Source organism: Argopecten irradians, chromosome 9 (genome assembly GCF_041381155.1).
Source record: "Argopecten irradians isolate NY chromosome 9, Ai_NY, whole genome shotgun sequence".
Lineage (NCBI taxonomy): Eukaryota > Metazoa > Mollusca > Bivalvia > Pectinida > Pectinidae > Argopecten > Argopecten irradians.
In genome coordinates, this window is record NC_091142.1 from 21,603,407 (window position 1) to 21,629,825 (window position 26,419).

The 26,419-nt window shown below is 35.4% G+C and overlaps 2 protein-coding genes across 2 annotated transcripts; one reads left to right on the plus strand and one right to left on the minus strand.

Moving 5' to 3' along the window:
- Nucleotides 1–589: 589 nt before the first annotated feature.
- Nucleotides 590–26,338, minus strand: LOC138331761 (methylcrotonoyl-CoA carboxylase subunit alpha, mitochondrial-like). Its single transcript, XM_069279524.1, has 17 exons — nt 26,262–26,338; nt 25,465–25,505; nt 24,165–24,304; nt 23,445–23,540; nt 22,481–22,602; nt 22,164–22,311; nt 21,061–21,182; nt 20,015–20,126; nt 16,941–17,022; nt 15,579–15,706; nt 15,005–15,188; nt 14,151–14,260; nt 13,172–13,385; nt 12,626–12,712; nt 10,580–10,767; nt 9,138–9,317; nt 590–1,580 (listed from the first exon to the last, which is right to left on the minus strand). Exons 1-17 carry the CDS (start codon nt 26,333–26,335, stop codon nt 1,458–1,460), a joined length of 2,151 nt encoding a protein of 716 aa, XP_069135625.1. The 5' UTR covers nt 26,336–26,338; the 3' UTR covers nt 590–1,457.
- Nucleotides 2,430–6,476, plus strand: LOC138331762 (uncharacterized). The gene is made up of 2 exons (XM_069279525.1): nt 2,430–2,512; nt 2,610–6,476. Exon 2 carries the CDS (start codon nt 3,039–3,041, stop codon nt 4,632–4,634), a length of 1,596 nt encoding a protein of 531 aa, XP_069135626.1. The 5' UTR covers nt 2,430–2,512; nt 2,610–3,038; the 3' UTR covers nt 4,635–6,476.
- Nucleotides 26,339–26,419: the final 81 nt, after the last annotated feature.

The following is a 26,419-nucleotide window of genomic DNA, read 5'->3' on the forward strand; positions in this document are numbered from 1 at the left end:
TTTTCATATAGAAATGCTTTCTGGCCCTAAACCACATTTGCATCTATCTGTCATAATGTCTATGTCGAGAGTTGAAAGCGTAGTCAGGATCAACAAAATACTTTCAGTTAAAAAACGAAAGTTTTCGAGTTTTAGTTGCCACTGACCGGAAATACAACTGAAAACCACATTTTATCCCATAACAAATACCTTCCTTGACATTTTATCTGTTTCATCTCTTTTTAGTTTATTTAAAATTTAGACGTACACAGTATGTCATATTCAGATTCTAACGGAGCCAACTTATTATTATGTCTTCTTCGTAATATCGATCTCCTGTAGAATTCCGTCTTTATATGTAACAGAGTTAACTGCCCTTGGTAGGTATCGATTGTGACGTAAGCATTTCATGAATGAAAATTACATCGTTTTCCTTAAAGTCTGATGTGACGCTCACAAAAACATGAGGTAACAATTAACGCGTATTCGCAAGGACAGATAACTGTAATATACAAAAGCAGAATTGTAAACAGCGTCATTGATCAGAACTATTGATGAAATCCCATGTATACAGGGTTTGTTATGAAAAAATAACATCATACAAATAAAATTCAATTTCATTTGTTTTATTGAATATACTATTATCACTCATTAACGAATATTTCAGACATAAATTGAGTATCATGGTTATACATTTTTACAACGTTGTTCTTTCTTAACTCCACTTTAACACAAATATATTTACAATATCACACACATTCTATTCGTCAGCTCATAAATAAGATTAAGAAAATATATACACAATTCTCGTCAATATATTACTTTTCGATACTCAGATAACGCAAAACAGCTTGGCAATATGCTATCTATCATTGACATATACTTGGTCATTACTGACGATATAGCAATACACAGTTCTTTGAAGATATCAATTACCAAAACGAATCTCGCAACTACTGAATGGTTCGTTTTAAAGCTATATCGTTTGTACAGAAATACATTGACGAATTCATCTACCAAATGAGAAGAACAAACATGTTTCTCTACATAGTAACATCAGACGACAGCATACCTACCTATACATTTATTTGTATATCAATAATTGCCCAAATGTGATAAATGCTAATATCAGATGTCAGTTTTCATAATTTGAAAGTATAATTTGAGGCCAAATAATAAATAAATATCTTTTTAGTTAATGCCAGTCTGTCACTGATACCTGTATCAATACAGTTATAAGTTAACATCACGTATTACACTATTACAACCTGTCGTTACAGGAATGTATCTGATGCTGACAAAAAACACACCTGTTGTATAACAACTGGAATAACAGATAAGTTTGTAAATCTGTGATACAGATCAGAGGTTCAACGTCAATTCTGTAGTAGATTCACCCTTTCACATTGAAACCTCTAGATAAGAACACACTGACTTGGTCGTGTCCTACTGCTTGAGAATTCATAGAATATTATTCTTTATTCCGCTCCTTCCTTGTTGCTGGGCTCCACTTGGACTAAGACGGCACCCTTCGCTGCTGTCTCACCTTCCTTGAAGTTCACTTTCTCTACAACTCCTGCCTTTGGTGCATTTATGACGTACTGTATGCAAATATAAACAATGATATATTACAACTCAGCTAAAAACAAACATATAATATATTTCAATCATAACAATATCAAACTAGCATGTTATCCTATGTTCATGTTATGAAATGAACGTCAGTCCAAAGACGATCAAATCAGTTCATAAGTGTACTTTAAAATACATGTACGTGCATTCAATGAGAAATGTTTAGGAAATAATACTACGCATTACATAAATTTGTAAAGATTAAAAGCATTACAAGACATTTTATATATGTACCGTTCAAGGAGGAGTGAAACAAATCAAGTGATAGGTAGAGAGAACTATATTAGAATTAGGCTAACGAATGAGTTCCTATTTCTATAAGAAAATAAGACTACCATTGCGATATACATGTAGCGGTAGTTCAGATATTTTACTCACACATACAGGTATACCTTTGACCCATGGTATAAAAATGTCTTATTTCCAAATACATAGAGATGTCACAGTGGGGTAGGATTGTGGATTCACATGCTTTATATAGGGGTCGATGAGCGGATCGAAATAATGATAGAGAAACAACATTACCGTCAAATACAGAAAAAAAAATAAAACGCTTTCAAATCTCAATCTTAACCTACATTGCCAGTTTTCATACCAACAATGCATGTGTATTTACCTCTGGTAAAGACATGGTATCGTATTACCTAATACACATGGTTATAAATAAACATACATATTATCTAACACTCGATGCATATCTACAGTATAGGTACATAAACCCGACACAGACAATTAATACCAGATGACCTGGAATCACGTGACCTAGTAATGGGCTACACAATTTATTTTTGTTAGGTACCTCACAAATCCAGGAAGTAAAATAAACATAATACCGAAACAGGTATAGATCGACATTAAGCTTTCTATTCAACGTAGCTATTTGTTTTGGAATATTACGAAGGTATTGTTTTATTTCCTTCAATACCTATAAAATATTCAGCTGACGAAATTTGTGAATATGCGAGATCCTGATTCATTTTGTATACTTTTCATCATAGGAGCGACGGAGTTATGAGCGTCACAAAGAAGGAAGTACACGTACACTTAGCATGGTCGTGAATGCATGGCAAAGTCCGAAAAGAAACATAGATTGACGGCTTAAGATTCTAACATAATGAAACTAAGACTGGTAACATTGGAGTCCGCGGAGAGACAGAGATGTGTACGGCTTAATTGTATAACATTATGATCTATTGGAATCATCGTTAAAGTGGCTGTCGACAAGTGTTCATCAAGTCAGTAATTTGGTGTATTTTCTACCACATTAGCTGCCATGTGGTTATATTTGAGTATATGCGCTAATTAACATTCGTGACCTTTTGTGTTTGCCTGGTAGATGTAAATGTAAACACTATCAAGTTATCCTAGTACTATATACGAAAATCTGATCAAACGAAGATCTGAAGGATCTAGGGAATTTACAAAACATGGCGGCGGCATATTTACCAATACGTGTGAAAGGTCAGAGTACATGCGTTCATCACAAAGGGAAGCAACTGGATTTTTACTGTGAAAAATGTCAGGAACTGATGTGTTCAAAATGTCTTTCCTCTGTTCATAAAGGACACGTTGTGTGTGAACTCGGTGATATCACTCCCCAGAAAAAACAGGAAATCCAGAACTTTATTACCAAAACAGAACAAAACGACCTGGTACAGATTGGGACATATATTGCCTCTACCGAAACACTTCTAAAGGAAAATGACAGTACATTCGAGAAACTATCAAATCAGTTGAAGATACAAACAGACAAGTTAAAACAAGACCTAGACAAGCTTACAGCAGAGACGCTCTCTCTGTATCAAGAGATGAGAGATGACAATACCAAGCTCATACAGAAATACAAGCAGGACCTGGAGTTGTATGATAACCACCTCAAACAACTAATGCAGGATTGCAAGAAAGCACTTCAGCAGGGCTCACACTTACAAGTCTACGATACAGCCTGTGAGATCCATTCTCCTAGACCTCTTCCTGTAAAACCTGTCCTTGGGACTGCCAGCTTCACTCCCAACATAAATCCTCAAGGTCATCTAGAACAAGCCATAGGGAAAGTGATCACGACTGGTCAATCACCTTCTGACCAGGGTCCGGAAGTCTCAACGACCACTTACTACGGTAAGACAGTATCGACATCACCTGCCATCAGCAACGTCTCTTCACATGAACAACATTCACACGATAATGGGAAGAACACAGATACAAAGAAGAAACTACTGCCAGAGACAAAGTTGTTAGATCGGTGGGAATCTCCATGTAAAATTGATTCTATATGTCCAACCACAGCCAATCAGGCTTGGACATATAATCACAGTAAAACAATAACTCTCCTGGATAGGAAGGGCACAGTGGTACGGAAGATCAATCACAGTAATGAGATCATAACCATCAGTCTCTCTCCAACAACACAAAGATTGTGGGTCTGTGACTATGAATGCAATATCATGGAGCTGGTATCACAACAACTTACTCACAGATTTAACAGTAAAAACTTTCCCTGGTGTATGTGTGTAACAGCTAATGGCCATGTCATTGCGGGGATGCCAAAACACATCTCTAAATTTACCACACAAGGTCAAGTGGTGATTACGACATTGACGGCAGGGACTGGTAAATCATTAGTGTGTTCACCACGTAAGATCACAGAGTGTCCTGTCACTCACAATGTTGCCGTGTTTGATGATAACTCTGTACTTTACGGGGGTGATCAAACTAAATGTGTTGTTGTCATTGATGAAAACTTTAATAAACTTTTTGTATACAGAGGTGATATTCCTCCTACATATGAACAACAACTATCAAAAGTTGAACCATGTTATCTTAATGATGTAGCATATGATAGTGTAGGTAATCTCATCATAGGGGTTAGTCAATGTATTGTACTCCTCAACGGAGGAGGGGAGTTTCTTAGACTGATACACAGGCATACATCATCGTCATTTGCAGTAGGTAAAGGAAGTGAAGATGTGTTGTGGGTAAAGATTGGGAAATGTGTGAAACTACTACAGTACAGCAAGGAGTGATAACTGTGATAACTGTGTGAAACGTACTACTGTAAAACAGGGTGTGATAGCTGTGATGAAGCTACTACAGTATAGCAGGGTGTGATAGCTGTGAAAAACCTACAACAGAACAACAGGGTGTGATAAACTGTGACAAACTACTACTGCAACAGTAAAGCAGGGTGTGAAAGCTGTGATGAAGCTACTACAGTATAGCAGGGTGTAATAACTGTGAGAAACCTACTACAGTACAGTAGGGTGTGATAGCTGTGATGAAACTACTACAGTACAGTAGGGTGTGAAAGCTGTGATGAAGCTACTACAGCATAGCAGGGTGTAGTAACTGTGAGAAACCTACAACAGTACAGTAGGGTGTGATAGCTGTGATAAAATTTCTACAGTAGAGTGTGATATGTGAGATACAATTACTACGGTACAATAGGGTATGATAGCTGTGAAAAACCTACTACAGAACAATAGGATGTGTGATAAAACTACTACAGTACAGCAACGTGTGATATGTGTGACAATAGGCCCACAGGGACAGTATCGCTCACCTGCTTTGTAATACCAAATTATGTTCTGAATACCGGTTATTTTTTTTCTTTTCTGAAGGAATTTGAACATTTATCTGCTCCACGGTGTCAGAGCCAAAAAGAAGTGTTGCATATAGGGTGAAAATCCGCCCACGATAATTTTTTGATTTTTGAATTTAAATTAATTAATTGCATTTATACACATATGTCTATAATACTTTAAACCCGATTGGACCATTATTAGGACTACAGCGCCCCCCTACATTAACATTGGTAAATTTAAAGCCCATTGGGCCTTTTACCTGGCATAAGTCATAGTACAAACACTTAAATCACGTTTTTTCTTGTGATTAAAAATACTACATAAAATTGCCTTTTTAACGACATATCACACTTGGCTGTATCCAATATCATTTTAACACAAATCGGACGTAAATATCAAATTTGATAGAAAATACGATTTTTTCAAGTTTTTAATTTTTCGTTTGAGCAACAGAATAAGTAAGGCACTGCTCGAGTACCCTAAAATTTGGATGTTTAAAATTATATTCAGGTTATCATCGTTTCACCATAAACAGCTCAAGTTAATGAATCACTGGATATGCCACGTTTTGTTAGGTTTATTACGTCTACCCCATGTTTTTCCGTGATATCAAAGTACTGAGAGTACACTGTCAAATATAACCGACTTTACTGTAAGAGTAGAATGTGATGATGAGGTACGTATTTCGACCAAACCTTGAAATTGTTATCATAAACTCATGTTTATAATATTTTTCAGAAATTCTAATTATCCGTTTTGAAAGAGTGGGACATATAATACTGACAGTTATGATTTAATATATACACAATGCTTTGTTGCATTCCAGAAACTGTATAAGCATTAAGGTAATAAATACGACAGTATGTGTCCTTTGCCCATTGTTAAAGGGAACCATCAATGTTACCATCGTCTCAGGTAGGGCGTTAGAATTGCACCTGCTATGCCCATTGCATGATCGTAAAAGGCGCCTAATTTGGTACCTTTTTTGTTAGCGACATCAGACGAAGCGTTATGTCTCATTTTACCTTCAGTAACCTATAATACCACCAAAAAGTTTACCACGTACTGATTACAAGTTATAAGTTTTTTCTCATCCAACATCCTTCATGAAAGTGCATGCGTTCTAAATTATCTAATGAAAGTTCTAGAAACGCTCTAAAAATTCTAGAACAGTTCTACAACTGTTCCGGAACGGTTCTACAATGTTAAAGTAGACTTTTCCAGAACACTGTTCTAGAACTGTTCCAGAAATGTTCTGAAACTATTCTAGAAATATGCTAGAACTGCTCCAGTTTTCAATTCCAAAATAGTTCCTGAATTGTTCTAGAACATTATTCTAGAACAATTCTAGAACACTGTTCTAAAACAGTTCTAGAGCATCGTTCTAGAAAAGTCTCATTTGACGTTGTAGAACGATTCTAGAATGCCCTTAGAACAATTCTAGAACAGTTCTTGTTATATAAGGAATTAATTAAAAACTAATAAAATGAAATTGCTCTATTTTTATGAAAAATTAAGAGCAAAACTGGAAATTGCAAGAAAACCCTTACAGATCTGATGAAGTATTGCATATCGTTAAAAAGATAATACGAAATGCTATGTTATTACACCAAAATAAGTTATCTTTGGGTTTTGTATGCCTTAATATGATACATTCCACACTTCCATATATGGTAACTGAGTGATCACGTGAGATGACATAGTCGTGCGAGTGGTCAGTACATAGTCAATTTCTGAAGCGAGTGGACGTTCCTTACCACAGTGAAAAATTCTACGATTTTGAACTTTTTTCAAGACTTGTCTACATTGTGAGAAGTTACCGTTGAGTAATATTGTGACACGCACCTGTTTTTACGGAAGAATTCTGGAATTGGTATTTTGAACAATGTTTTTGATCGGGCCTGAGTGCCAATAATAGACACGATCAGGGCCTGAGTGCCATTGTTTACATACTGTCAGGCCTGAGTGCCAATTGTCTTACGACTTGAGAGTCCAAGTGATTTATAAAACTATTAGAGTCTACATGTATATGCTAATCATAGCTATGGTGTTTCGATATTATGACTTTAAGAAGTGATCGGAACGTTTTTGCTGTTTTCACCGATACTACGATGGCTACGGAGGCTGACCGCGCTAAGTCACCCAGTGCAACAGGGACTGTAAATAGTGAGAAAGACGATGATCATCCGTCGAGTATTGAACTTTTATTGCAGTCACAGGTTTAGACACTACAGAGCATTGATAAACTAGTGTATTCGGTGAAAGATATTCGGAAACAGATCGATTCTGGAGCCATACACACAGGAACTAGTTCAATGGAACGGCAAATTGGCCGGAGAGCTGGCTGTTCTGGTAGTAGGGGCGACTCCCCTGTATGTGATCGAGATTCACAGAGTGGGCGGAGCTACCAACATCCGGGTCCGTTCCAAGATGGCGGCGACAGCAAGGTGTGATAGCTGTGATAAAACTACTACAGTACAGCAGGGTGTAATAGCTGTGATAAACTACTACAGTACAGCAAGGTGTGATAGCTGTGATAAAACTACTACAGTACAGCAAGGTGTGATAGCTGTGATAAACTACTACAGTACAGCAAGGTGTGATAGCTGTGATAAAACTACTACAGTACAGCAGGGTGTAATAGCTGTGATAAAACTACTACAGTACAGCAGGGTGTGATAGCTGTGATAAAACTACTACAGTACAGTAGGGTGTAATAGTTGTGATAAAACTACTACAGTACAGCAAGGTGTGATAGTTGTGATAAAACTACTACAGTACAGTAAGGTGTGATAGCTGTGATAAAACTACTACAGTACAGCAGGGTGTAATAGCTGTGATAAAACTACTACAGTACAACAGGGTGTGATAGCTGTGATAAACTACTACAATACAGCAGTGTGTGATAGCTGTGATAAAACTATTACAGTACAGCAGGGTGTGATAGCTGTGATAAAACTACTACAGTACAGCAGTTTGTGATAGCTGTGATAAAACTACTACAGTACAGCAGGGTGTGATAGCTGTGATAAAACTACTACAGTACAGCAGTGTGTGATAGCTGTGATAAAACTACTATAGTACAGCAGTTTGTGATAGCTGTGATAAAACTACTACAATACAGCAGGGTGTGATAGCTGTGATAAAACTACTACAGTACAGCAGGGTGTGATAGCTGTGATAAAACTACTACAATACAGCAGGGTGTGATAGCTGTGATAAAACTACTACAGTACAGAAGGGTGTGATAGTTGTGATAAAACTACTACAGTAATACTACTACAGTACAGCAGTGTGTGATAGTTGTGATAAAAATACTACAGTACAGCAGGGTGTGATATTTGTAGTAGTAAATCATATAGATTTGTACCTTTAAACTTTCTTTTTAATTGTATATATTATACCAGAGCTGTAATTTTTTTTTAATTGCATAGATTATTACTTTAAACTTTCGTTTTTAATTCAGTTGTACAGCTTATACCTGTTAACTTTTAATTTTAATCACTATGAACTTATAAAAAAACCTGATAAAAAATCAGATAAATCACATTTGTAAAATTTTATTTTAATTACACAGATTAAACATTTAGTTTTAGTCCTATAAAGCATTCTTCTAAATTTTGTTTTAATCATATGTGTCACATCTTTTGTTGTTAATTATGGCATTATAAAGATGATACCTTATGTTTTCAAAATTACTGCAAACTTTTAATTTTTTATCATAAATGTCACTAGAGAGTTTATCTCAGGAAACTAAAATGTGACTTGTCTCATGATCAGTTAACCTTAAAATGGGAAAAACTGCATAATCGATAGGTTACACTAAGGTGATTGCAATAGAATCATCTGTTCCGTGAACAACTTGTGATGTTAATAGCATATATCAGTGATAGTGATTGGTTTGCTAAATCCCAAAAGATGATGTAATGATGTATGACCACTTACCTCCATTTTCATCGCTATCATCTTCACTAGTGGTTGTCCCTTCTCCACCTTGTCTGAAGGTTTAACCATCACCTTCTCAATGACCCCAGGCATCGGGGCTACAGGGTCGCCTGTACTGGCTTTAGAGCCTGAGGCTCCAAGGTATTCGGGTACTGGAATAGTTAAGTCTTGTCTGCCATCCTGAAAACAGATCAAATGGTATAAATGTCAATTATAATTACATTGAATATTAAATACTAACATTTGTTCAAACAATGGCAACCAATACAGTGTAAAACTTGTTAATAACAAATTACAACAGATCTTCTAATTCAATTTTCTTTGATTTTTTAAAAATGAAATATTGTTGATTTGATAATCAAGTTTTATGGAATTTGTTGTAAATGTTTTTGCTGACGAAAGCATCCACAGATAAACACTTTGCAAACTGGTTCCATAAAACTGTGTTCCATAAAACTGTCATTTAAAATTTTAAGATTTTCTTATTTAGATTCTATATTCAATATGTATTTTAAACACTGTTTTAATTCTGTTGTAAATCCTCTAATAAATAAAAAAATTTTTTAACAAGAAATTCTACATTTGTTGGGACTATTTTCTTTGTGAGTGAGAAATGACATAAATCTTGAACAAGTATATTATTTCTCACTTAATACACAGCTGTACAATTTCTAGTTAAACTCACTATACCACTTAGGTTTGGGATTACCAAGTATATGATTGCTTATATGGTCCGTTCTGTTTCTCCTGATAACGGCCAACATTTGAAAGGCTGAAAGTCTTCAATGTTAATTTTGTTGAGAAAGCATATTGACAGTTTGGAAGGAGTCTAGCTATAGTGTTGCATCAAGATTAGTTAATTGCCTGAAGTGCAGATAATTTCAAGCAGCAGTAAATTTTGGTAGGGCTTTAATTTGTCGGATCTGTACATAGATTTTAACAAATAAGCATTGTTATTAATAAAAAGATGTGAATTATTTTATCTTAAATACTGGTAATATTTATTATCTACCTATATACAATGTATGTAGGGTCATATCTATTGCTCAGATAAATCCAGAGAGAAACCAATGAGCAGTGTGTATTGATGGCTGATACTCGACACCTGTAATCCAATACAGTATTTATGTAGACTCGCCTCAAATATTATCAAAATACATAGTGTGATATTTTTCTATCTCGTCTCAAGTTGCATGTACATGTAGTAGCTGTATACTTTTCAGTTCAAATGGTACATAACAAAATGCACCAGCATTTTAAAGATTTGATTGATGGGACCGAGTTATTAACATATTTTCAGTTAGCAATACATATGTTAAACACCAATTTGAAATTAAAATTTTAAAATTTACGTGAAAGTATGCACATTCAATACCATTAGCATATATGTCATTCATATAAATTAATTTATAATTACTATTTTTTCACACACAATAACATACCAGAGAGAAGATATGTATGGAAGGTCCCATTTGTACAATGTGTGCAGTAGAAAATTTCCCGTCAATGTTACATGTGATTTTCATTTCGCCTGCTTCACTCCGCTGATCAGCGGTCACGTGATACTCTGTGTCCTTGACCTTGACTGTGTAGGAACCGTCACTGTTTGACTGCACTTTTATCTCAACTTCTGGTGGAATAACAGAGTTGTAATACTTCAATTAATTACAATTATATCAATTCTTTCTAAAAATCTAATTCAAATTAGAAATAGGATTAGGGATAATCCTTTCTATAACAATATTACAAGCAATTTATAACTAATATATGTATTGTATACAGTACAGGTAGGTTTTTTTTCAGAATGAGCAATTTTTGTTATTTATTCTGACTTAAAAGGAGAAAAATGAATTTCAACTTAGGGCTGTTCCAGTAAAACATATATGGTAGGGGGGAAGGCACTTTGAAATTGGGAGACCCTCCGATAGAAGTGATTTTCAATTTTGTTGACCCACACACATATCTATTTTTTTGTGAACAAGACCATGGCATAGAAGCGATTTAATTTTTTTTATTTCACTCCAATTTGTATCAGGGCTCGGATTTCAGGCTGTTTTACTTGCTTTTTGCAAGTAGATATACCAGAATAGCAAGTGAAAAAAAATGCACTTGCTTATTTTAGCAAGTGGTTTTTATCAGGGACAACTGTAAAAATGGCATAATGATTGTGAAAAATTGTTGTAATGGAAAATATGGGGGCCCAGTTCTTACAGTAATGTTGTTGATATTTATTATGTTCTTATACACCTCACATCATCATGCAAAAATAAATGATTTTATATATAACATAACTGTAATTTGAATACGGACATTAATTATAAGTAAAAAATATATTTTAGCAAGTAAAAATTTATGGCACTTGCTATTTTTAGCAAGTGGCAAAAAATGTAAAATTCGAGCCCTGTGTATTTGGATTTACACATTTTGATTTCTAGCATCACCAAAGAGTCCTAGGACAAAATTGCAATGTATATGGTGCAGTGAACTTTTGTTTGATATGCTGCATCTACTACTAAATTTGTATATAAGGGTACAATCCTTGTAGAACCAGCGTAAAATCTTCTAAACATACTGAAGTGTTTCGCAAGCATAATGCAGAAGTTGACATCTGAACATTCACACTTAAGCTTGTGAACTGCAACTTTTTCCTCGACTTAATACCTGTGAATTTAAATGAAGATCTGTTATTTTGCCAAAACTAATCTATTGTTTCTTTGTACCATTGTCAAGTTTGAATGAATATAATATGTTTTAGATAAATAGTCTATCAATATTATATCAAAATACTCAGAAAATAAAACAATTGTTTTTTATTGAAGATGAACAACACATTAAATATTGTCAGAAATTAACATTTTTTTCAATATTTATTTCTGTATTTTTGTAGTCAGGATGACTGAGCATGAGCAACATTATAAAACATAAAATTTGCATTTTATTTCAAAAGGTTACAAATGCTTCAGATAGACCCACTTACAGAAGGGATTTTATTGAAACGCCACCCTGGCACAGAAGTGATTTTATTTTGAACCCACCATGGCACATACTGTTTTTTAAAGTGCCTTCCCTGGGTGCCATATATGTTTTGCTGGAACAGCCCTTAGTAATCATGCTGGAAGAACTGGTGCTGTATTAGATTTACTTAATATTAATAAATAAGGCTTGTGGCATATATAATTATTGAACGAGTTTAATCAATTTCATTTTACACAGCCACGAGTGTAAGATTCTATTTATTACATAACTAGCATTTATGAAAATATGGACAAAACTTTCAATTTCATTTCTATATAAGAGTAGCAAAACCAGACTCTGATTTGACGTTTCTGTCTACCGAGACAATTGTGAGACGTCATATTTTGATCATGATGTCAATATTACATGTGCATCACAATAGTGTTATTACACATATGTCTTACAATATTTATGACATGGGTTATATGAGTAAGTTATGTGATAAAGAAAATTCTGTAGCTTTTCAAACTTACTTTGATCTCCATCTTGAAGAATGATTTTCCTTGACGGTTGTGCATTAACCCTGGCAGCTGTACACATCGTAAAAGGTGAATATGGATCTGAAATTAAAAAACAAATTTAAACCATCAAAACAATCACAAATTAGAAATGGATTGTAACACTTTAATTATACATGTGAGTTACATGACACTATTGTACAAAGTTTGTTAACTCCATAGGAGGGAGGGGTACCTACGTATGCAGAATTTTGGTCAAACTCCAAAGTAATCTATTCAAGTTCACTAATTACTCCGCGGATAAGTGTATGGGGCCAATGAAATACTTTGAATTAAAAGAGATTACTGCACAGATACCTAGGTATATAAATATTTAAGTTGCAGATTTCTCACCTAAAAAAAGCACATAAAATACATCAATACCTCCTAATGTACTGTTCCTACACAATAACATTTCTAGATTAAAAAGACTTTGGGGCATGTCAAGTTTATTGCTTTTAAGAGCAGGTATCATATGTCATGCCTTAAGTTTTCTAAGCCTCAAACCATATATCTCCCTACCTAGAGTATTGTTACATCTGTTCCTGGCTTTGTCAGCCTCCCGGAGAACCAGTGAAATAGCTGCCTGACAGAGGGCTGTGTCTGATACAGTTCTCTCTGGGAAGAGTTGGTCGTAGTGTTGTGGAATGAAGTCAGTGTGAACATCTGCTGCCTCAAAGTGTGGGTTGTCAGCGAGGTCCATCAAAAACTGGATATTTGTACTCAAGCCAAGCACCTGTTCAACAGAATAAGCTTCTCTTCATCAATATTAAAGGGACAATTCACTCAGGCTAATTCTTTTACATAACCAAGAAGCAAAATATGGCATAAATGTATTGTTCTACATTTCTTATGAAACATTTAACTCAAGATATTGACAAATTCCACGTTATTTTTAAGTATTTTAATTGATACCGTTGTAACTACAAATCGTTGATCAATACGATTAAGCAGGTACAGTATGTACTCTGTACCAATTCCCGAGCCAAAGTCACGCACGTTAAACAAATGAACTACATAACCACTGAGGAGGCAATAAAATGATTCTTAGGCAAGACAATTCATCTAATAAGGTCAGAGCGATTTGAGCAGTTCTAGACAAAAGTTGCATTACTCTACGAGCAAGGGACAGGGTTCGGCATACAAGATGTTCGACCACAATGTGTAATGGCGGACAGCGAGCGAGTCTGAAAGTTTCACACACATTTCACCACCATGGGCTTTTCGAGCATATCACAGTAAAACCGACTGATCTAATTTCCATAAGAACAGTTTTTTCCCCGATATATGTACAAATTCTAATGTTGTCTTATATTGAATTGTCCCTTTAAATATTTAATAAAAGTTATAATATCTCCTTAAATTTCAATTATACTTGAAATTTCAAAGTACCAGTATATTTGATGCTAACTTCTGTTAAATGTACATTCAATTGATCTGAAGACCTGTCAGCTTGGGCAGTCTTGATACATTTTAGGACTGAACCTCTGGTGTTACTCACATGATAGTCAGCGAGGGCAGACTTTATACGTCGCAGAGCTGAACCTCGGTCTTCTGACCACACTACTAACTTGGCAATCATTGGATCATAGTGAACCGATACCTCGTCACCTGTAGCCAAACATTGAACACAAGAAAAATGATCAATTAAAAATTTTGATATTTCCTAGAAACATAAAACTTCAACCAACAAGAGTATCTGGGTTATTAGTATATTCTCTGAAATTATCTACTAATTTAAAAGACATTAAAACTAGAAAATTGTATGGGAGATAAGTGACCATCCTGTCATGCATAACCAGCATGACAGGACTAAAGAGCACATCAAGTACGCATTATGGTACATCACAGTCATATATTAATTAACTCAATCTTCAAAAAGTCTTACTGCACTCAAAATGTTTGAATGTACATGAAGGCAATGAAAGATTAAAACACAGTCTAATCTGAATCATAACACCTAAATGAGTCCATGTAAATCTGTAACGTTTAAGGACCTGATTATCACCATGTCCTCAAAACTCTTCTCTGATTCTGGTTAAGATAAAGTCATAAAAAATAAAGTAATAAAACTTACAGATAATCTAGATAATTCTTTTTAATATAACAAACATATTACGGATAACAGAATTTTGTACTATGAATTCACTATGGTCAAGTGAGTGATCTCCCCTATATTATGTACTAAGAATTCACCGTGGTCAAGTGCGTTACTCCCCTACATTGTGTACTATTAATTCACCATGGTCAAGTGAGTGATCTCCCTAACATTGTGTACTATAAATTCATCATGGTCAAGTGAGTTATCTCCCCTATGTTGTGTATTATGAATATCATGTGAGTTATCTCCCCTACCTTGCCTAACACCTGTGTCAATCCTGGTATTATCATCTGAAGCAGGTGTGGTTAAGTGTAGCAAAGGCCCTGCTCCTGGCATGAATGTGTTGTTAGGATCCTCAGCATAAATTCGTGCCTCAAAAGCATGACCTTTGAACTCAATATCTTTCTGTTCCATAGGAATTTTCTCTCCACTGGCAACCTATAAATACAAATATAATCTTCTAAAGACATTCTTCTTCCACCTGAACCCTGGACACATCATCCTTTTTTTCTCTTTAGAAAGGTACAAATGAGATTAAAGGTCATGAGGAGATCAGATCATTGAAAGGAATACATATTGTCAATTAAAAAATTTACACATGTCTTTATTGATATAGATACAGAAATGTATCTTTTAAGTTTTAATATGATGGACATAAGCTGAGAAGAGTCTGAATTTCAACAAACCAATTGTTAGAAAATATGATGAAATTTGACCTGAAAGCATTCCAGGACAGCGAGATGTGAACTACAGCGGAGTGTAATATGAAAAAGATTCTGGAACAGATGGCGTATTACAAAGGTTCTGATATAGAAAAGGATTACAAACCCTGATCTGCCATTCCACAAGATCTGTACCAGTGATCATTTCTGTGACGGGATGTTCCACTTGTAACCGCGTGTTCATCTCCATGAAGAAGAACTTCTGATGTTTGTCCATTATAAACTCTACTGTACCTGTAATCAGAAATATTGCCTTCATGAGAGAAAAAATCACAAACATTCCAATACAATAGACACATCACAGCAAGCTGTATAGGTTATGAATGTATCCTTTAAACAGAATAGATTGGTGAATCTAACTTCTAAGTACATGTACAGCCAAACTTGTGTATAAAGACAACCCAAGGGACAAAAGAAAAGTGGTCTTTATAGCCAAATGGTCTTTATACACCATTGTACATTTCTTGTGATATTTCAACAATTATGATCTGTACACTACCATCTTTATCAGATCACAGGTTTACGACGCGCGCAAATTTTTAGTATTTTTTTTTTGCGCGCGTCGTAAACCTGTGATCAGATATATTACAAGGCATCAACAAATTATTTTTGTGGTCTTTTCGCGCCTAATTACTTTTTTACAACAATTGAAATTAAAATCATCAACAAAATACATGTAATCTCACAAGAAAAATATAGCATAGATTACAGTACATTGGGTGAAAGCTCACCTGCTCCAACATAGTTCACAGTACATTGGGTGAAAGCTCACCTGCTCCAACATAGTTCACAGTACATTAGGTGAAAGCTCACCTGCTCCAACATAGTTTACTGTACATTGGATGAAAGCTCACCTGCTCCAACATAGTTTACTGTGCATTGGATGAAAGCTCACCTGCTCCAACATAGTTCACAGTACATTGGGTGAAAGCTCACCTGCTCCAACATAGTTCACAGTACAATGGGTGAAAGCTCACCTGCTCCAACATAGTTCACAGTACATTGGGTGAAAGCTCACCTGCTCCAACATAGTTTACTGTGCATTGGATGAAAGCTCACCTGCTCCAACATAGTTCACAGTACATTGGGTGAAAGCTCACCTGCTCCAACATAGTTCACAGTACATTGGGTGAAAGCTCACCTGCTCCAACATAGTTCACAGTACATTGGGTGAAAGCTCACCTGCTCCAACATAGTTTACTGTGCATTGGATGAAAGCTCACCTGCTCCAACATAGTGTACAGTACAATGGATGAAAGCTTACCTGCTCCAACATAGTTCACAGTAAACTGGATAAAAGCTCACCTGCTCCAATATAGTTACCCATATGTTGGATGAAAGCTCACCTGCTCCAACATACTTTATCATACATTGGCTGAAAGCTCACCTGCTCCAACATTGTGTATCATACATTAGATGAAGCTTACCTGCTCAAACATAGATTCCTGTACAATATATGAAAGCTCACCTGCTCCAACATAGTTTACTGCCCTGGCTGCCCGTACTGCTGCCTCCCCCAGAGATCTACGTACTTCATCCGACAATCCAGGCTGAAAACAGATATAGGATCTTAAATGAGTTTGCATTTCATACTATATGAGATTTTATGAACCAGTCTAAGAATAATTTATTTTTGCTAGCTTTAGTGAGTAAAAAATACTCTGGGATAAACTTCTCAAAATTAACAAAAAATTGTATTCCACAAAATTACAACAACCTACATTTCAAAGATTCTCAACATCAAAATGTATTGCAAAAATCAAAAAACCCGTCATTTTGTGACGACATCCTCAAACTTTGATGTCATGTCATAATTCCCAGCAAATGAAAAGCTCCAGGTTATACTGCACTATATAGGATATATGCAAATATATTTGCTGTATATTAAGCAGATTATAAGATAATACACTGAAATATATATTAAAACTAATTTAAATACTCTCAACAATTGTTTCATTGTGTGGAAAAATATTTCATCCTGTCCTAGGAAATGTGCAATACTATATAATTTTATATCATATTATACAGTTTTCAAATGAATTATTGTTGTTGATGTTTCTGATCATCCAGTTGCCCCAATGTTTAGACCACTTTCACTTTAACCTCTATTTTATCTGAACAAGGAGGTTTCACTACTGTAAGATATAAAAATGTCCTTGCCTCCATATGGAAATGAACTACTCAATCAAACAAGGCTTGAATTTCAGGCTATTTTACTTGCTTTTTTTACTGTAGATATACCAGAATAGCAAGTGAAAAAACATGCACTTGCTTATTTTATCAAGTGATTGTTATCATTGACAACTGTAAAAATGACATAATGATTATGAAAAACTTTTTTAATGGAAAATATGGGAACACAGTTTTTAATATAATGTTGTTGATATACCTATATACCTCACATCATCATGAAACAAGAGGCCCATGGGCCTTAACGGTCATCTGACTATTAGTACAATACAACATAGTTGTTTAAAGATTTTAGCCTATTTGACCTTTGTGACCTTGATTGAAGGTCAAGGTAATTCATTTGAACAAACTTGGTAGCCCTTCATCCCAGCATGCTACCAGCATGCCACATGCTCAATATCAGTACCCTGGGCCTTCTGGTTCTTGAGAAGAAGTCATTTAAAGATTTTAGTCTATTTGCCGCCCGTGACCTTAAATGAAGATCAAGGTCATTCATTTGAATAAACTTGATAGCCCTTCATCCAAGCATGCTACATGCCCAATATCAGTACCCTTGGCCTTCTAGTTCTTGAGAAGAAGTCATTTAAAGATTTTAGCCTATTTGACCCCTGTGACCTTGAATGAAGGTCAAGGTCATTTATTTGAACAAACTTGGTAGCCCTTCATCCTAGCATGCTACATGCCCAATATCAGTACCCTGGGCCTTCTGGTTCTTAAGAAGAAGTCATTTAAAGATTTTAGCCTATTTGACCCCTGTGACCTTGAATGAAGATCAAGGTCATTCATTTGAACAAACTTGGTAGCCCTTTATCCCAGCATGCCACAGGCCTAATATCAGGTCTCTAGGCCTCTTAGTTATTCACAAGAATTTGTTTAAATGATTTTAGCCTATTTGACCCCTGTGACCTTGAATGAAGGTCAAGGTCATTTATTTGAACAAACTTGGTAGCCCTTCATCCCAGCATCCTACAGGCCAAATATCAGTACCCTGGGCATTCTGGTTCTTGAGAAGAAGTCATTTAAATTTTTTAGCCTTTTTGACCCCCGTGACCTTGAATGAAGGTTAAGGTCATTCATTTGAACAAACTTGGTAGCCCTTCATCCAAGCATGTCACAGGCCCAATATCAGTACCCTGGGCCTTCTGGTTCTTGAGAAGAAGTCGTTTAAAGATTTTAGCCTATTTGACCCTCGTGACCTTGAATGAAGGTCAAGGTCATTTATTTGAACAAACTTGGTAGCCCTTCATCCCAGCATGCCACAGGCCTAATATCAGGTCTCTAGGCCGCTTAGTTATTCACAAGAAGTTGTTTAAAGGATTTTAGCCTATTTGACCCCTGTGACCTTGAATGAAGGTCAAGGTCATTTATTTGAACAAACTTGGTAGCCCTTCATCCCAGCATCCTACAGGCCAAATATCAGTACCCTGGGCCTTCTGGTTCTTGAGAAGAAGTTGTTTAAAGATTTTAGCCTTTTTGACCCTCGTGACCTTGAATGAAGGTCAAGGTCATTTATTTGAACAAACTTGGTAGCCCTTCATCCCAGCATGCCACAGGCCTAATATCAGGTCTCTAGGCCTCTTAGTTATTCACAAGGAAGTTGTTTAAAGGATTTTAGCCTATTTGACCCCTGTGACCTTGAATGAAGGTCAAGGTCATTTATTTGAACAAACTTGGTAGCCCTTCATCCCAGCATCCTACAGGGCAAATATCAGTACCCTGGGCCTTCTGGTTCTTGAGAAGAAGTTGTTTAAAGATTTTAGCCTTTTTGACCCCTGTGACCTTGAATGAAGGTCAAGGTCATTCATTTGAACAAACTTGGTAGCCCTCCATCCCAGCAACCTACAGGCCAAATATGAGTACCCTGGGCCTTCCGGTTATTGAGAAGAAGTCGTTTGAATAAAAAGTTTACGCACGGCGCACGGCGCACGGCGGACGGCGCACGGCGCACGGCGCACGACGACGGACGGTGCATGATGACAATAGGTCATCCTGACCCTTCGGGTCAGATGACCTAAAAACAAATTATTATAGATATTATGAAACTGTAATTTGAATAGGGATAATTAATAATAAGTAAAAAGATATTTGAACAAGTACAACTGTAGAGCACTTGCTATTTTTAGCAAATAACAAAAACTGTAAAACTTGAGCTATGTCAAATATCAATCTATGGAATCCTTATGAGACAAAACAGAAAAAAAAATTCTTATAAACTTTTGTTTTGTCAATAAAATACCCAGAAGTATAAATATAATCAGTTATGCACCAGTATTCATATCGAGGGTTTGAGACCTGGTATTTCACATCATCACCAGACCCAGAAAAACCCTTGAATTATGACAAAACACTTACAGCAGGTGCCTCTTCTATGATTTTCTGGTGTCGCCTCTGTACACTACAGTCACGTTCAAATAGGTAGACATAGTTATCATGTTTGTCGCCAAATACCTGTACCTCAACATGTCTGGAATCAAATCAAAGGTACACATATTTATTGTATTTAAGCATTGATGTCACTATTTTTTAATTTTATCGGGGTATGAAAAAAAAAATTGTTTGCAAACTGTGTGAATCTGCGTAGCGGATTCTCACAAAAGTTTGCAAACAATTTTTTTTCATAACCCGATAAAATTAAAAAATAGTGACATCAATACTTATAATTAATTTTATACTCTATTTGATAAAATGAAGTATGTTTAAATGTAACATTATAGTGGTTTTTCAAGGGATTCTTTTTTCCGAATCAATACGCAACGTCAATGTCTCTATTGTGACGTCACGATAACGTCGGGGTTTCGCGCCATTCTCCGATTTTTTTTTTCATAGTGGTATGCAAAAAAAATATTGGCCAATCAGAAAGCCAGATTTGGTATGAAAACAAAGAAAAATTAATTATGGTGCTTTAAAATTGTGGGGTTAATATTTCACAGTTTCAAAGAAGGCATATATTCGTGGAGGTTAATTTTTGCGATTCACCATGCCAAATTCTATAATTCGTGACTACATATTATACTACAACAATTGTTCTCAGGTACGGCAATAAATTTCTGAAAAATTCACTGGTGTTAAAAATTTGTGAAAATGTATTGAATATATATAGCAAATATAAACCACCTGTGAATGTAACTACTATACAGTATGAATGTGTATTTGTATATCAAGGTATGTATAAAGTGTGGATGCATTGAATTTTTAATCTACATGTATGTGTTATTTATTGACTGATTTCAGAATATTTCAGTAACGGTTATGTATACATAAGTCAAAATAAAATAAAATTTACAATAGATACCTTTATTTGTATATCAAGATATGTATAAACTGCGGATGTATTGATCTTTTTAAAAATATTCATTCATAGTTAGTCAGAACAAACCAAATGAAAAGTATAACATTACCTTGGAGTTTCGACAAATTTCTCGAGCAACATGACATCATCACCAAATGATTTCAATCCTTCTGCCCTGGCTGAATCCAACTGTGATTCAAATTCCTCTGGAGTGTGAGCAATTCTCATACCCTAATGATAACACATGGGTACATAATTAGTAAATATTATCAGATATCGGCTTCTTCTTTACTATTGATCGAAGAAAATGTGGCTGACATATACACATAGCCAAGTTTATTGATTACAGGTTTTAAATAATTACATGCAGTACATGTACTATAAGTTAAGACGGAAAATGCCTTATAATTATGCCGGAATAGACAGTGTTCCAGATTAGATGAGGGCCAGTTACACTGTAATCAAATACTTGGATACATGATATGAAATGAATTTTGTTTGTTTAATTATTTTAACATCCTATTAACAGCCAGGGTCATGTAAGGACGGCCTCCCATGTATGCAGTGTGTAGCATGTGTAAATTGTGAGGTGTGTGTTTTGGGAGACTGCGGTATGTTCGTGTTGTGTCTTCTTGTATAGTGGAACTGTTGCTCTTTTTATAGTGCTATATCACTGAAGCATACCCCCAAAGACACCAAGCAACACACCCCACCCCGTCATATTATACTGACAACGGGCAAACCAGTCGTCCCACTCCCTGTATGCTAAGCGCTAAGCAGGAGCAGAAACTACCACTTTTATCAATTTTGGTGTGTCTCGGCCAGGGGACAGAACCCAGAGCCTTCCTCACTGGGGCAAACACTCAACTCAAGGCCAAAAGTGAGGCTGTGCCAAGGGAGGCATTAGGAAAGATAAAGTCAGTTAGGAAGAAGAGAAAAGATAAGATCCTAAATTTAGTCGCCTTTTACGATAATGCAATAGGGGCAGCAGGTACAATTCTAACGCCCTACCTGCAGGACAGCAATGAACTGAATATATTGCCAATATTAAGTATTTCATAAACCTGCTCCATTTTCATATTCTATCAGATCAGAGCAGGTTTATGAAGTATAAAATATGGTCAATATTAAAATCAAGTTTATGGGATGTAAAACATATTTTATGCTATGACATATTAATTGAAATTTGGTTTTAGATATAAAGGCCCTGACCTTTCCTCCGCCTCCTCTCACAGCTTTGATCATGACTGGGTAGCCTATCTTCTCAGCCTCTGCAGCAAGTGTGGCGTTGGATTGGTCCTCGCCATGGTAACCCTCAATAATAGGCACACCGGCAGCGGACATGATAGACTTTGATGTACTGTCAAACAATCAAATGATGAATTACTGTAACCATGACACCAACTTAATTTGAACCAGAAACTACAGTTTAATTTGGAAAGAGTTAAATTGCGAAAAAAATTTCTCCTGGTACAATAACCAGATATACTATTGAGTATATTTAATTACAGAATGTTCAATAGTTTTACCTCTTGATCCCCATGTCTCTGATAGCAGAAGCTGGAGGGCCAATAAAAACCACACCCTCTTTACCACACAGCTCTGCAAATTCTGTATTTTCAGACAAGAACCCATAACCAGGATGTATAGCCTGAAAAAATAAAACATGATTAAAATTATCAAATCAATTCAGCTTTGATAATTAGCAACAATAAAAAAATGACATTTTCTTCACACAAAGGACATTTCATATCACGCAGTGAGTATAAAGAAAATAAGTTTCTATTTTTCTTTTGTAGGTAAAATAAACAAACAAGTAGAGCTTCTTTATATAAAAATTATGTCCAATGTACATTATCGTAATTATTTTCTTTTTTCTTGTGTTTGGAGATGACAATGTTTTAAAGATGCTCCACCGCTGACAAAGGGTATTTTTTCACTATCAAATACAGGAGCAGACGATTTAGTATTTTTCTTCAGTTACAAAAGTTACTTACTTTACACCATTACCACCATTGAAAAGTTTGAGCTTCTAATTTTACTTCAAGTTAAAAATATGAAAAATAATTAATTGCATCGCGAAAAAAATCTGTGTCACTATATCCTATATGGAAGTAAGTTCTGATTGCGTATGCACCAAAGGCAAAATAAATTATTTTACATTTTTTTTTGTGTTAATTAGACATATATATACACGATCAAACACCAATTATTGTTCAACTGAGGAATATCTTTTATGCTTTGTCGGCGGTGGAGCATCTTTAATGAATATTTGTGTAGATAATTACCTTGGGCATATGTAAAAGAAAAATAAGATATTTGTAGTAATGTTATAAATGAAATCACCTGACATGCTTATTAATTCCATACGACAATAACGTAGAATCCTTGATATGTTTCAAACATTTTATTACTCTAACAAGAACAACCAGTCTGGTTAATTTGTAAAATGTCTGCTGACAGTACGATTTTCACTAAATGTACATATTTTACCTGAGCTCCAGATTCTTTTACTACTTTCATAATTTTGTCTTGGCGTAAGTAACTCTGTGTAGCCGCAGGAGGTCCAATGTTGTACGCCTCATCTGCCTGAAATTGTTACAGTATATTTTTGTACTGTGTTTTTGCTTTAATAACAAGTATCATGTCAGGACGTGGCAGGTAAAGAAAGAAGGAAAACCAGAGTAACTGGAGAAAAAACATAAAACTACAATCACTTGGTGCTTGACAACTCTCCTACATTTGTACATGGGATTCAAACTTGAAACAAAGAGGTGGAAGTTTAGAAGTAATATATACATTTACATTGAAATATTTAGATCATTTTGGCCACCTCAGCCTTTGAATACCTACCTGTTCTATGAAATAACTGACTTCTAATTTTTTTGAGCCACCAAACAATTGAAATCTAATTTTTTTGAAACACCAACAGGGCGTCCAGTAGATCCTCGAGAGTATGTTTTTGACTCATTGATTTGAAGCACTTGTCTATCATATTCTATGACTCTACAAATTTCTGAGAAATGGTGATTAGACTTCTAAAACTGCTAAAGTAAAAGAGCCAACTGGATGCCCTAGACTAAACAACTGAAATCTAATTTTTGAGACACCAAAATTTTATAGGAAAGCAAATAAAAATGTATATATAGTTTGATTATCAGCATTTCTAATAACTTTAAAAACACACACGTGGTATTCAAAATGTTATGTTACCATAGAAACATGTAGAGAGTCTTTGTCTGCATCACTATACACAGCAACTGTCCTGATCCCTAGACGACGTGCAGTCCGTATGACACGACAGGCGATTTCTCCACGGTTGGCAATAAGGATCTTATCAATTGGTTGAACACCTGGAAAGATAGCATGTATCAATCAGTAAGAGAAAATACAGTAAAACACAGTTATAACAAACCTCTGGGGACCAGCAAAGTCACTTTGTTATAAGCATTATTTTGTTCACACTGTTTTTTCCAGTCTTGATGATAGCTTCTAGCTAATATGACTGACCTTAATTGATATCCATTGTTCACTTTCTGGTTTGCGCATGCAAAGAGAGAGTTGTTAAAGAATTATAAAACGATAAAAAAAGTCTATCCCTTGTAGGCCGTTCATTTCCTTCCTATTGCGTGTATATGGCATATGAACCCATTCCTTAGATGAATTTTCAATTCTTCTGTTGTAAGGATTAGCAATATGTTCACACTCCAGCACCGCCATTCACACCCTGTTTTTGCATATGATTAAGAATATTCTCCCATCACTTTCAGATCTAATAAACTATTTAACTCAAACTTTTTATTGGTATCAGCAATTACATAAATAAAATATTCTTCCTTTCATTACTAGTTTACTACACAGCTATATAACCATGAATTTGTTATAAATGTGTTTTATTGTATAGTCTGTATTATTATCAATATTATCTAATTTTGGTGTATCTCACTGAAAGAATGAGATTTCATTTAAGTCATTTTTTACAGCTTATTAGGTACATGTAATAAGTATCATTAGAACTGCCTCCTACAGTATATATATATGTATATGTCAACTACCTGTACACTAATAATGTTTGTGTCTCTTTTTCTTGAGGATTTATGTTTGTGTATACATGTACATGTATTGTCTGTGACCGAACCGGAGAAAGGAACATAATTTGACAGGGACATTTACCAATGGTCAGTACATGTACCTAGCTGAGTAACATCTACAGTTTTGTATGTGCGTTTCCTACATATATTATACATGTATATACTTTCTTCTTATACTTTTGACTTTTATAGACTGATTCCATAGCAATTACTCAGTACTGTATACATGTACTGTATATACCCTCTATACAAGTATACTAAGATTTGATAACATTTACTGCTTATAGAAAAAAGAAAAAGAACATAGGCTTTGCCTAAAATTATATTACACGGACAGTGGATGGATTCATACAGGTTTTGGTCACTGCTGGCCTATATTTTGTAGATTTTGCTCGTCCACTTAAAAGGCAATTAACACTCACCTTCTGTAGAATAATTCTTTCTGTGTAAACTCTGTTTCCCCCTGAAACAACACATACACGTACATGTATTTAATTCAATCTGTTCAATACAAAAGAAAATATTTACAAATAGTTTTGGCATCAAATGAAAACGGAAACTCTATAAAATAAATAGGAGAATTCTAAATATAACAGTGACTATCAAATAATGATTGATGTCCCCACTCTGCAGCTTGATTGCAATTTTAACCTACAGTATGGGTTACTGTTTACAATTTATTGTATCAAGTCCAGATCCATACACATGTAGCGGGATTGGACTGGGTCGATCATCGGTGACCTGCAGGTAGCTCAGTCGGTAGAGCACTCGGCTAGTGTGCGGAGGGTCCCGCATTTTCTCCTTAACTTAAACTCTGTATTTTCCCTTTTATAAATACTATGTGTAAGCAGAGCTTTTGTGATGTAACAGATCTAAAATGCAGGATTATTTTTACATTGAGTCAAAACATGCAGTCCGATTGAAATCACTCACTGCTTGAGGTAGGAATCGAATATTTGGGACATTTGGAGCTAAAGTGGAGTTTTCTCAAGTCTTAAGTCGCTATTATTGACCAGGATCACAAAATGGTCGCGGCGATTTTGAATATATAGGTAAACAAAAATAACAAGGGACGAAGTGCAATGTACGACGATTGGTGTCAACTCGCCAAAGATTTGTAACTTTCAGCTGATATAAATTGGCAACCGCTTCAAATAAGAAGACAAGTTGAAATGCTAGACCCATAAATACTTAGGGAAGAATTGATTAAGCTGTCAACCTGACATAGTGACTGAAAAGTCTTTGAAGTGCCCTTCGACTTGGTAGGCTGGCCATTTTCACTGCAATTTGCATTGATGTAAGCGGTGTCTAGGTTATTCAGACGCTTAAATCTTTATTGGATTTTACAGAATAATGAGTATTTTGATAATGAATAAT

What these genes read in the sequence shown, in the direction of transcription:
- LOC138331761 (XM_069279524.1), bottom strand. Translation starts at nt 26,335, where the DNA reads ATGCAAATTGCAGTGAAAATGGCCAGCCTACCAAGTCGAAGGGCACTT. An exon ending in TAAAAGAATCTGGAGCTCAG is followed by an intron (nt 22,603 to 23,444) that starts GTAAAATATGTA and finishes TTATTTTTTCAG; the next exon opens with GCTATACATCCTGGTTATGG. An exon ending in AGAGACATGGGGATCAAGAG is followed by an intron (nt 22,312 to 22,480) that starts GTAAAACTATTG and finishes ATTGTTTGACAG; the next exon opens with TACATCAAAGTCTATCATGT.
- LOC138331762 (XM_069279525.1), top strand. Translation starts at nt 3,039, where the DNA reads ATGGCGGCGGCATATTTACCAATACGTGTGAAAGGTCAGAGTACATGC.